This window comes from Carassius auratus, unplaced genomic scaffold (genome assembly GCF_003368295.1).
Source record: "Carassius auratus strain Wakin unplaced genomic scaffold, ASM336829v1 scaf_tig00027159, whole genome shotgun sequence".
NCBI classification, from domain to species: domain Eukaryota; kingdom Metazoa; phylum Chordata; class Actinopteri; order Cypriniformes; family Cyprinidae; genus Carassius; species Carassius auratus.
In genome coordinates this window covers 134098-146744 of record NW_020525570.1, presented here as the reverse complement: position 1 = coordinate 146744, position 12647 = coordinate 134098, and the positions used below count along the sequence as shown (strand labels likewise).

At 36.8% G+C, this 12647-nt stretch overlaps 1 protein-coding gene across 2 annotated transcripts in view; it reads right to left on the bottom strand.

The window, feature by feature from the left end:
- LOC113079084 (ankyrin repeat and BTB/POZ domain-containing protein BTBD11-A-like) overlaps positions 1-8256 on the bottom strand; it is a 105983-nt gene extending 97727 nt beyond the window's left edge. For both annotated transcript variants that reach the window (XM_026251278.1, XM_026251279.1), the window contains exon 1: positions 7206-8256. In XM_026251278.1, coding sequence (XP_026107063.1) covers positions 7206-8073 — 868 coding nt within the window. In that variant the 5' untranslated portion in view covers positions 8074-8256. The remainder of the gene's footprint in view (positions 1-7205) is intronic.
- Positions 8257-12647: the final 4391 nt, after the last annotated feature.

Genomic DNA, 12647 nt, shown 5'->3' with positions numbered 1-12647 from the left:
ACAACAACAACAATACTCACACGTGTGACATGCACCCACCACATACCCCACCTCTCCTATTTTATTTTTTGTGTCAGTGTGCTTTTTTTTTTTTTTTTTTTTTTTTTTTCTCCTCCCTTCCTTCCTTCCTTTTTTCTTTCTTTTACAGTTACTATTTGTATGTATGCCTAAACTAAGGTGGTGCATTAAAAAGAAGGTGAAGTGCATTAAAATCAGCATTTGGTGCATTCAGATCATGTGTGGTATGTGTTAGATGTTGACTTGATTTGGTTATATTTTTATATTTTATATATCAATATAAATATATCATTATTATCATCATCATCATTTCCTTTATCCATTTATTTATTCATTTATTTATTTCAATCATTTAATATATACATTATACCATTACCACCCTTATATCAAGCAAATTATCATCACATCGCCATCATTCCATCACTGTTAAATGTTTCTATGATATTAAAATATTAATAACCATAATGTCAATAACTATAATAATGAAAATACTCACAATATTACTAAAACCTTGTATAAATGTATAATAATAAATTAATACATAATTAATCGGGATGAGTGTGTCAGATTTGTAATAGTTGGATGAGGTCTGATCTGGAGTGTTGAGGTTCCGATATACAGTTGTAATGAGGTGTAAAATATTCTAGGGAGATGTAGTCTATGAGCAAATTTTTCCAGTGTGTTATGTGAATAGTGCTTCGGGTTTTCCAGTTCAAGAAGATAGTTTTCTTGGCGATGGCTAAGGCTACAAGGAGCATCCTTGTGTTTGTTATTTCCTGATTGAGAGTTGATAGATCACCTAGTAAACAGAGTAAGGGGGATAATGGGATGCGGCAGCCCAGGAGGTGGGACAGGGATTCAGTGACGTCTTTCCAAAAGTGTTTAATGGGTGGGCAGTGCCATGTGGCATGGATATATGTGTCCGGACAGTTTTGTGAGCAGTGTAAGCAAATTCCTGATGTGAATCCCATTTTAGCCAGCCTTTCCCCAGTGTAGTGTGTTCTATGAAGAGTCTTATACTGTATGAGCTGAAGGTTGGCGTTTTTAGTCATGGAATAAATATTTTTATTCTATCACTATCCCTTTAAGGAGGCAGAAAACGCCAGTGCATTGCATCAAAAGGGAAGTGGGGACATGTTTGCTGAATTACAACGGCAATAGTGACATAGAAAAATACGGATGGGAAGATTCATAAGAGGAATGCAGGAAACACTCATTAGAACACATGGATGAGATGGAATCTAACAGAGATAAAGAATCAAAACCAAACATCCTAGCCATACATTTAAGATTAACGTCACAAGATTTATATTTTAGACAGATGTGAAACCAAAAGAGTTCAAAAAGAAAAAACCTTTCACCGTGCGCCGTTGTACACACGGCCTTTGGGGTCACAGAGCCTGAAATTACCCCAGCTCGAGGATGTTTCAGACAAGGCCACAGAGATGCCTGATGTCTTAATATGCAGCTTATGACAACAAAGTCATTCGTTTACTTCCCACAGAGCGATGTCTTACTAATGGCACCTCTGTCAAAGTCTGTGTTAATGGAATTCACTTCGCCGAATCAGAGACTGGAAATGAAGGCAAAACTGTAACAGTCATCTGAATAATGCAGAGCTTAGAGGGATGTAAAATAAATGGTGCATGGGGCCTGCGGAACTTCTGGGCATGTTTTAAAGATTATCTGAAACATTAAACCACTGTTTCAATGGAAATAAATTATTTTGTAAAAGGCAAACGCAACAACTGCGTCTCATTTCAACTGTGTCACGTAATATCTTGTTCCATCCAAAATTCCTTAACATTATTGAGTGCTGATATTAAAGACAGTAAAATCAAAATAAGAGTCTTGTGCTGTGAAGCCAGTGTCTATTAGATTTGAGGACGCGCACACACACACATACATTAGAACAATGAGGTGTTTTATATTGGTTTTTCTCTAGATCTCTACTTCTGTATTATATTTAGTATTATATTACTGCATTATTTAATTTTCTGTTTTTCTTATGTAAGCGTTATTATTTATTCTCTATTGTTCAATTTGTATGTCTGCCCTATCATTGAATATCTAAAAAAATAAGTGATAAATATCTGGCTTTATATTGTTACAAAATATTAACCTGAAGCAAATCATTTAAATATTAAATCAGGAAAATGTTTACTTTGGATTAATTTACTGTATCTTTTATCGGCCCACACTTAAAGGTTATTATATCCATAAACATTAAGAGAAATATTTTCAATTCCAATGCAATACATGATTCAATAAGAAATGTATATACACATCAGGAAGTAAACTGAATTATATGGGTCTTTAAACAAAATTGCCCAGAATTGATCAATATAAACACAATTAACTTCCTCTTCTCATCTCAAAACATGTCAGCCCTGCAGAGAATCCTCAGGACATTCCACTACAAAAACTCCTTATGTCTATAGAAAGAATAGAAAAGAAACAAACAAACAAACACTGCGACTGCTCAAGGCTTTCGTTGCTCATGGAGAGAACACATACAACTTCTGAACAGCCATGTAATTATGCAATTATGATGTAGAATGCATCAACACATCTGAAAGGATTACGGTACTTTAATGTCAAAAGGCAGTCAAGGACGTAAGAACTCAGTCTACCATGAAAGCGTCCTTTTGAAATCAGTGTTCCTACAGCATGCAGTGGCAAACTTCAGATAGATTGGATTTAGCAAAATAATCTTACATGTCAACATGGAGAATCTGCAATCGGCTACAAGCTCCACTGGCATACAGAGACTGAAACGTGACTGCAGAAAACAAGAACTGTAGCGTGCAAACGTGATCTGCAGTGCCTCTGGGAGCAAGTAGCTGGTTGCAGGTTCTCTAATGAACATCCATTCTGTGTTTTATTATACTAAGAGTATTTAAAACATTTGACTCCAATGTTTTCTTTTTCATTTAATTTTAACTGTGGAATATTCAAATCAGTCACATATTGGCTACCCAGACATAACATGAAAACAATTACCAGTTTATCCACCAGAAACGGTGCATCATAAATCAAGGGGTATCAATGATTTATGAGATAAATGCTCCCCACAGGCTGGTGTGGAGTGGGAGAAATCTGGCTGCGAGCTATCCGTGCAGCAACCCTCATGAAGAGGAGTGTTGTAGAGAATCACGGCTGACAGTGTGTTCCACCATTGGCCTGAGCTCAGCGTGGGCTCAGAATATACTCATCATCAGCCACCTGCTGGAGCAGCATTCCTACAGTCTAATCCTTCAGAGAGGTCAGGGGGCAGCACACCATGCACACTGACTAAGCAGGCCCCACCAATACATCACATCACATAGCAGATGCCAGCTTTTACTAACGGAACTCTAACAAAAAAGTAATCTGCAGCCGATTAAAATGTAAACCAATATGTAGCTAGAAGATCTACATGGCAGGGCCTGATATCTGCAAATCAGGGACTGTCAAAATTGGATATAAAAACAGTTTTGTAACTAACAGAAGCTTTGGTGTTACATGAGAAGATGACTTCAGGATTCAGCTCTTATTTGACTGTAGGATTGTTTCACAGCAACTAAAAAGGTATAATTCACACAAATCCTAAATTGTTATAATTTCTTTTTCTTTCATTTTTAACTTTTTATTTGTAACTTTATTATCATGCTGTTTCAAACCTATTTGACTTTTTTTGTAGGTTAGATGTCTTTTGACTATTAAAATGTAATTAACAGAAACCAGGAAAATGCAGAATTTGGGAAAGTATTATAATTTTCTTTATATATATATATATATATATATATATATATATATATATATATATATATATATATAGAGAGAGAGAGAGCGATAGAGAGAGAGAGAGAGAGAGATACACATATATATATATATATATATATATATATATATATATATATATATATATATATATATATATATAAAAGCTTCTGCTAAATGTATAAATACATATAATTTGTTAATTTGAAATTGTAAAATTTGGGACTAGATTACATAGGGCGCTACAAAAGCACCATAAATATATCTTGTGCAGTTTATTTGAAAGTCAGACTTCAGAATCATTCTTTATGATTAATCCGTTGATCTGAATCACAAAACCGGTTTGAATAACATGTCTAAGACTGTTTGAGATCTGAATCTCAAGCATCAGTTTACAATCCAGTCAGAAAAGATATGATCATTAAATCCTGTAACTCCAGAGAAACAAACATACCATGGTTTCCACCAAAAATATTAATCAGCACAGCTGTTTTCAGCATGATAAAAAGATGTTTCTTGAGCACCAAATTAGCATACGATGATTTATTCATTTTTTCAATATTCATTTTTCAACCTTATTCTTGATCATATAAAGACACTTATTTCAAAAATCTTGCAGAACTGTTGTTAAAAGATTTTGGAAATGCATCAAGGAAGAGGCAACACTGCAGTAAAGTTGGGCCTCCAGCTGTTCTTCACCAAAACATACTTCAAAGTTGACTTTTATTGTATTGCTCTGTCTGTCCTAAATCTGCCATAGATCCAACATGATACATCATAGCTTGATTTAAGTCAGCTGACCATCTGTTGCATTGCTATGGAGTTCAAAACACCCCAAAGCAACATTTCACAAGCACATTCATGGGGTGAAACTTCCTCTCACTTTCCAGGCATCTTAGGGGAAAGATTTCCTGACTGACGTGTAGCCCTATACATGCTTGACAAGTAACTGTGACTGCTGTCAGCACCAAAATCGAGAAGCGACATTAGCTATACATTAATAAAAGATGTCGAGGGACAGCGAGTGCACCGAACAATATTGAAGAGATGTAATATTTTGCAGGAGGCAACAAAACACCTTCATATCAAAAAATAAATTGACATTTTCTTGGCTTATCTGGGACTGACAGTCTGCTCTTTTTGTGGCCCTTTTGGATTTTCACCTTCTACATAAGACAGTCCTTCTTGTTCTTTTATCCTAATATTGGAGTCTTCATGCTAATTTTCTTCTTACTTTCTCATCTCATGTCATTGCTCTTTCAGTTTAATTTTATTCACCTTTATCACCTCTCTCCACCCAATTCCGACAATGTCATCTTTTCAATTTGTCCTTCCACATCTTTTGCTTTAATTTTGTCCCTTTGTTCTCCTCCTGTCCTGCAGTGAGAGCGCATCATTCCTGTAAATGGTCTGTCAGTTATGTCTGTCGATAATCAACCCTGCTGGGTGGGCCAGGGAAAATAGACCATAACCACTATTCAAGTAACTATACACTGTTGGACAGCCATTCATGTATTCAAGACAAACGGGGAGCTGGGCATGAAAAGAATGAGGATAAAGAGAGAAAACTAAATAATCATGGAGGAGAAGCCCACATATATCAATCAATCAACAAATCAGCAATGCATTACACACTGACTTGCTCATAAAAAAAGGGCTGTCTTACTTTTCGTTTAGGTATAAGGTCAGTAAATAGGAGCTGATTAACAGTGGTGCAATCTTAGCTGTATTCTAAAAGCTCCTTAGAGCAACCGATTTACTCCAAAACTGACCCTTCTAAGGCCATTGTGACAATTTAAAAAAAAAAAAAAAAAAGGAAAATCTGACAAAATTTCAGCATTGAAAAAGGTGGCAGGTGCAATTTTTTTTATAAATATAAATAATTTCTGCAATATAATGTTGGCCCTCCATCAAGGACAAATTCAAAATCCATTAAAGGAACAAATGACTTCAAAATGTTGAATTCTGTCATCATTTTCTCATCCTCATGTTGTTATAAAACCATATTACTATCTTACAAGGCATACAAAAAGTGAACTTTATATGGAAAGGAGCAGCCTTTACAGTCTTCAATTACAATAAATGGAAACCAAGAGAGCACATAAAAATTTTAATATTGTGAAATATAATCTGAATTTTATGCATAATAACTTGATAATCACGTGATCATTCTAATATGCTGATATGGTGCTCAAAAAACTTTGATCATCATCAATGTTGAAAACAGTTGGACTTAATATTTTTTAGAAACTGTGATACATTTAAGACTCTCTGATGCATAGAAAGTTTAAATAAACAGAGTTTATTTAAAATTGAATATTTTTGTAAAAAATGTAAAAGTCTTTACTCTCACTTTTAAACTCATATACTGACCGCTTCCTAAAACCTTCAATTTCCATTCACAGTAACTGCATGAAAAAAAGCAACTGTTAAATTCTCCAAAAATGTCTTCCGTTTACGTTCTGCTGATAAAATAAAGTTATACATGTTTGGAATAACATGACGCTCACTGTGTGGTTGTAAATCACATTCAGAAATGTTACCAATACGGCTCCTTGATTATGCCATCAAAATAAGCCCCACATGACAGAGACCAAAATCAAGGTTGTTTCAACAGGTGGAGGGAAAGGGTACTGTGACACACTGTGATGCCCTTCCTGTTGTGTTTGCACCTGTTACAGTGTCTAAATGAATAAGAAGTTGGAAAACAAACATCCTGCTGGGACTCACTCATGTCCTCCCACAGAAGTTATTTATCTCCCAGAGAAATAAATAAATCAACAGTGCTGCAAAGAAGCAGACATCATTTATGAAGCTGGGATCATACACAACCAAGGAGGTGCAAGGATCAGATTATACACTTAAAAATAAAGATTCCAAAAGAGGTTGTCACAGTGATGCCATAGAAGAACAACTCTGGGTTGCACAAAGAATCTTTCGCTGAACCGTTCTTAAGAACCTTTTTTTTTCTTAGTATTTAATTTATAATTGTATTCCACTATAAAGAACCTTTTGTGCAATGGCAAATTTCCATGGATGTTTTTCGTGGAACTACAGATGCTGGTAAAGAACCTGTATTTTGAGAGTGTGTGCTGGCAACTATTATGAAACACACTTTCAATTGTGTAATCAAAAATGAAGGCAGGTAGGAGGAAAGTAAGCAGATTGGTTGACTGACCTCAAAATAGGTTTGTGACTGAGTTCAGCTGCGTTTCAACGTAATTGCATCATAAAACCAGCAGGAATCAATGACAAAAAGTGGGACTAAAAACTTTTTAACGTCAAGTGTACATGTATAAAAACAGTAAAGTATGCATAATTAACCCTGAACAACCCTTTAGTACACGTAGTTAATTAATATTTCTCAGTACTGGTCTAATTATACTGTGTAAGCCTAAAAAGTGCGCAAATAAGTAAACATTTACCGCTTGCGTTCTTGCCACAAATGAGATGCTGATACGGCTGCAAAAGACCCCACAGCTCCGAATCGTTATTTATGGCCTGTTCCAGGGACTCCACGGAAAACTTTGGCACTCCGTTCTCCTTCTCTACCAGCGCACTCCTCAGCACCCGACTGAACACCTCTCGGAACAGGCTCTCCATACAGGCGCTCAGGTAGATCGCAGCGTGCTCGTGGATGCGCAGGGCCACCCGGCTATCCACCATCCACCTGAAGAACTTCCCTACGGAGAAGACGAGTCCACACCTGGTTGACTTGCCCCGACTGAACTTATCACCCGTGTTCATGTTGTAAAGCGACAATGCGCTGAGCGCCGCAGTGATGCAGTTCACGGAGATGGTCCACGACAGGACCATCTTGATGGCGCTCTGGATCTCGTGCTTTGTGCATCTGGCATAACGCAGACTCAGGCGCTGCGCCTCCCGGGCGATCCTCACCAGCGCGCGGCTGACCAGCGCGGAGAGTTTGGCTAGGATCTCCCGCGACGCGTTCCCCATGCACAGATCCTCGTCTTTGCGCAGCGCGCCTTCCACCTCTCCAAGACTCCACGGCACGTCCTCCTCCAGCTCGGGCAATTTGGCGCACTGGCCCGAGCACTCCAGGATCTCCGTGTCTTCCGCCAGGACGGTGTTGACCGTGTCCAAACTGTTGTGTCTGCTGTGCATGGATTCAGTCAGATGCCAGCGGTTGCCCCCATGCGCATACGACAGATGCGTGTCCGAGCAACAGAGCGACACGCTGGACGACCTGAAGGAATCCGCCGCTCCACCATAACCGGAATCGAGCGTTAAATCCTCCAGCGTCCTCGCAGCTGTCTTACCATTGCCTGCCATGGCAGCACCTCATAATGTTAGGCTTATGCCTGATATTTTAAAGAAAGCCAAAAGCGCGTTCCTGTGGCGCGCCCTGTCCTCGGAGCAGTAGAGGAATGTGTTGCCACCTAATTTCACGCGCAAACACTAATCTACAAGCGCGCGCAGTTACAATTCTTTAAGTGCTTCGGTAAGTTACCAACAAAAAAATATGTCTCCAACGCGTGCCTCAGCTCCCAACTTTGCGTGCGTAATTCAAGAGCTCAGAGCGCCTTCACCAACTACTGCATCATCCACTGCAAACCCACTCATCTGGGGAGGAGTTATGCAAACAAACCACTCATAGGAGGAGGGGCTATGTATATAAATCAGTCCCAAGAAGGGAGGGGCTATGCAAGTAGAAAATAACTTCTGATGAATTCAACAGGCTCCGAAAGTGCACGGGTGCCTTTTTCACTTTCAAAACGTAAATTAAATCTGAAAAATAGTCTAATAACGTCTTCAAAGATTAAAACTAGTATATAAACATGTATAGCTAAACAAGGCATCACATAGGCTATATAAAAAAAAATGCAGATTTTGACTGAAACAAATATATTTAGCAGTATCTACATATCTGTAAAAAGAATAAATACATTAATATTTATTTACATATTCTTAAAATATTATAAAATTATCAATGATGTCAGTATTAGTAATGATTATTTTATATATGATAAATAATTATATATGAAACAAGATATAGGATACCTCATAATCTCTTCTAAACACTCTTCTCTCTTACCAACTCGACATGCTTCTCTTTAGCCGGAGGATGTTTACGCGATGATTCGGAAATGTGCAGATCAAAGAAATCGCTTACACAACTTCTACACCTTTCATCTGTCTCGATCCGACTAAAATTGAACTCAGGCAATTACTTCAGAATTGTCAAAAAGTTCTGGAATGGAAGATGCTAGAACGGATTAAATACTTTGTGTTTAACTATGCAAGTATTCTGGCATGAAAAGAAACTATCTGTTTTGACAAGAGAAGCCTCGCAGTCTGTCCTCTTATCAAGTTCATTATTAATACGCAAAGAAAACGACTTTTGGTGCATTGATGGAGAATTGCTGCGTATCTAGTGCCCTCTATAGGTGAAATCGAGTAATAGCCCTTTTTCTGTACTTTGTAGAATTGTAGATTGTATAACAGAACCTGTGATTTCCACTTGACTGTTCAGGGTTCACAATAACAACAAAATTCAATAAAAATAAAACCTTGCATTTTACGACTATTACTACCTTTTACAGATAAAGATAAATAGCTTATTATATTATATAGCTATATACTGTAAATATAGCTTGATTCAAAAAGACTGCACAGAAATTGTCATTATCAAAAAAGTGCTTCCTATATTAAAATCTACATTGAGTCTCTGTTGCATCAAATGTAATTGTTGCATCAATAATATTGAACACCTTATCTAATTTCCTTTTCATGAAATCAGTAATGTAAAATAAACAAAATTTTCAACAGAAATAAACTAATTCTATTAGTTCTGACGTGTTTTAAACCATTATAGGCACTGATTTGTCTGACTAGCATTTGGTCTTAGCTATAATTAACACTATTAGGCTTTTATTCACAATTCATTCATTCTACATTTTATATTAATTACCTTATTTATGCACTGTGGGTGTGAATAAATCAGTGCACCACAGTAGAAGGCTGGGATACAGAGGTTGACTTCTCTTAATTGAGATTTCTCCTTCATATGTTCTTCCATAATTGCTTGTTGCCTGGAGACACAAAGGCAACAACGCATTTGGTGCCTATGTATAACTCGCATTAAAAAAAAAATCCATCTTGTGGATACTCAGAGACCACATTATATCAGGACAAAAAGAACAAATATGTATAAGAAATCTGTAATTAAGTCTAGCTCTCCAGATTCATTCATCCTCTGGAAGGTTTAATATGGTTACACAAATAATACTATGGTTCATGTTATATGGTTGGCGATAAACTGCTTAAGTAACTTCACACATTCAGACAATTCTCAAGCTACCATTTTGCTGAAAAACGCAACATGCATACATAAATGTTGCATAGAACGAAAAGTGATATATTGAAATATTTTACATATTTTTTTAATAGATTGAACATTGGCATACTTGAATGTGGAAATACAAACACATTCTTGTTCAAATGGTGAAGCAATTACTGAAAATTTCAAATGATTTGCTTTCATTATTTGCTTTTCGGCATTATTTACTATATAATATAATATCAGTTCAAAAATGAGTTCAAAATGAACTTTGTAAATGCTTTTAACAAATATTTCATAAGTCATACTGAATTATGTGTGCAGTGTGAATGCAGACAAGTTAAAATGAGATTAAACAGAGCAATAGTTCACCCAAAAATAAAAACTTGCTTGAAATGCATTTACCCTCAGGCCTTCCAGAACTCTCATTCTGATGGCACCCATTCACTGCAGAGGATTCACTGGTGAGCAAGTGATGTAATGCAACATTTATGTTCCAATGAAGAAACAGATGCATGGCCTTATGGGGAGTACATTTTCTGTGAATTTTCATTTTTGGGTGAACTATTCCTTCCATAACAGGTGCTGTTCTGATTTTATGCTTCTCTTACCTATGCTCTTCTATCAAACACATCAAGGAAAACAATTCCATTCCATTGATTTGTCTTCCATTGATACAGTTATGAACTAAAAGAAAAGATGGAAAAAAAAAACAGTGTTTGATAATGTGTATATGATATTTTCTTTACTAATTATCATCTCTTTAAATAAAGCTGTGCTTAAAGCTTAAAAAAAGTTGCATATACACTTTCAAAATAACCAAAATTATAAAAAAGATCTTGATCAAAAATGCACACATCCTTGTTTCACAATATGTGTGTCTACCGTGGCTGCTTTTGATAGTTGCATGAGTCCCTTAAATGAGCAGTTCTCAACTTGTGACCCACATTTTGTAGCCTATGTCTCTCAAATCTGTCACGCTCAGTTCAGTCCATGGAGCTCCCTTATAATGATCTAATCATGTGAATCAGGTGCATTTAATTAGAAAAACAAAATGTGCAGAGCATCACGGGATTAATTGTCACCACTGCTTTAATTGTCCTCAGTGACGAAGCTGGAGCATCAAAACTCAAACGTGCAGATACGTAGTGGGTTTTTCCCGTATGAAACTGCGCTGTAAACAAACCAAGAACAAAGAGTCACTGATGCTTGATACGCAATACATGATACTGATGTAAACATATTTACCGGATTATTATAATTTTGTCTTTTGCAGTAAAAGCAAATATTTATTATATTAAATAACTAGCATAATCGACATCTAAATAGTAAATACAATGCAATTAAGCTTAAAAATGATCTTACAGTCATGTAAGAAATATGACCAGAATTGTATTCATGCAATCACTGATGTCGTTATAGTGTAAAAGAAAAAAACCCTGTTTGCCAACACTTATATAAAAAAAAACTTTTAACGGAACGCTTCAACAGCGCCATCTCGCTTCAGAAAAACACAGCACACTGACGCGAGCTTGCTCTTGCTCACGTCGCATCCCATGTGCCCATCCGGGTACTGCAGCTCCAGCCAATCAGCTTCGAGGACTGTACACTGAAGTCCTTTACGGTCTTTATAGGGTTGCACTCGGTGGCATATATATAAACATAAATCAAACCTTGCGATATTTATATGTGTAGTTTGCACATACACCGATTGTAAATAATATTTATAATTGTATGATTTTTTTAAATATAAAAATATAAAGCATATTAACTTAGCATATTAGCAAAAATTATATCAAGACTATTGTTCATTCACAATACCTAATGAACAACATTTTATAAAGTATAACTGGTTAGTATGTTAGTTAATCACACCAAAGGAACGTGACTGAGGATCAAGTACGTCACACTAGGGCTTAACCAAACAAAACGCGCTATTTCATGTGCGCAATCCACTGGGTGGAGTTTAAGTCGACCGACTGAACTGCGTGGCTGAGAGTGTAAGGAACCTTCACCGTGGAAAAATATTAATAAGTGGACATAACGTTGAGGGAAAGCAACCAAGACACGTTAAATGCCTAATCTGAGGTTTCGTTTCATTCGGAATTTTGCTTTATTTTGCGAAAGCTGCAAGTAACGCGGTTACAAGGTGCTCTAGGGAATATATTTACATAACCGCGCTGATTTCGGGCTCGCGCGTCTGACTCCGTGTTGACTTCACCTGGAAGACTGCGCGCACTGAGATTCAAGTCAACTCACAGGTCAACTTTCTTTAAAGGCGAGATATATTTAAAACATGTACAGTATTGTTGATTATTTTGGATAATTCAGAAAAAACAAGTTATACAACAGGGAAGTGTACTTTGCGTTGCGTCCTGGTCCTAAAGCCAGTCGTGTATTCGGCTGCTGCGCGGATAACCAGCGCTTGTCCCAATGCTTCAACTGTGGTCGTGTTCCAAATCAATAGACGTGATGATGGAAAGTGTTTTGTTAGAGCAAGGCTAACTATTTTTTTCCCCCGGATATAATCCAGAATAATTTGAACGCGCATACATAGTGACTTTAT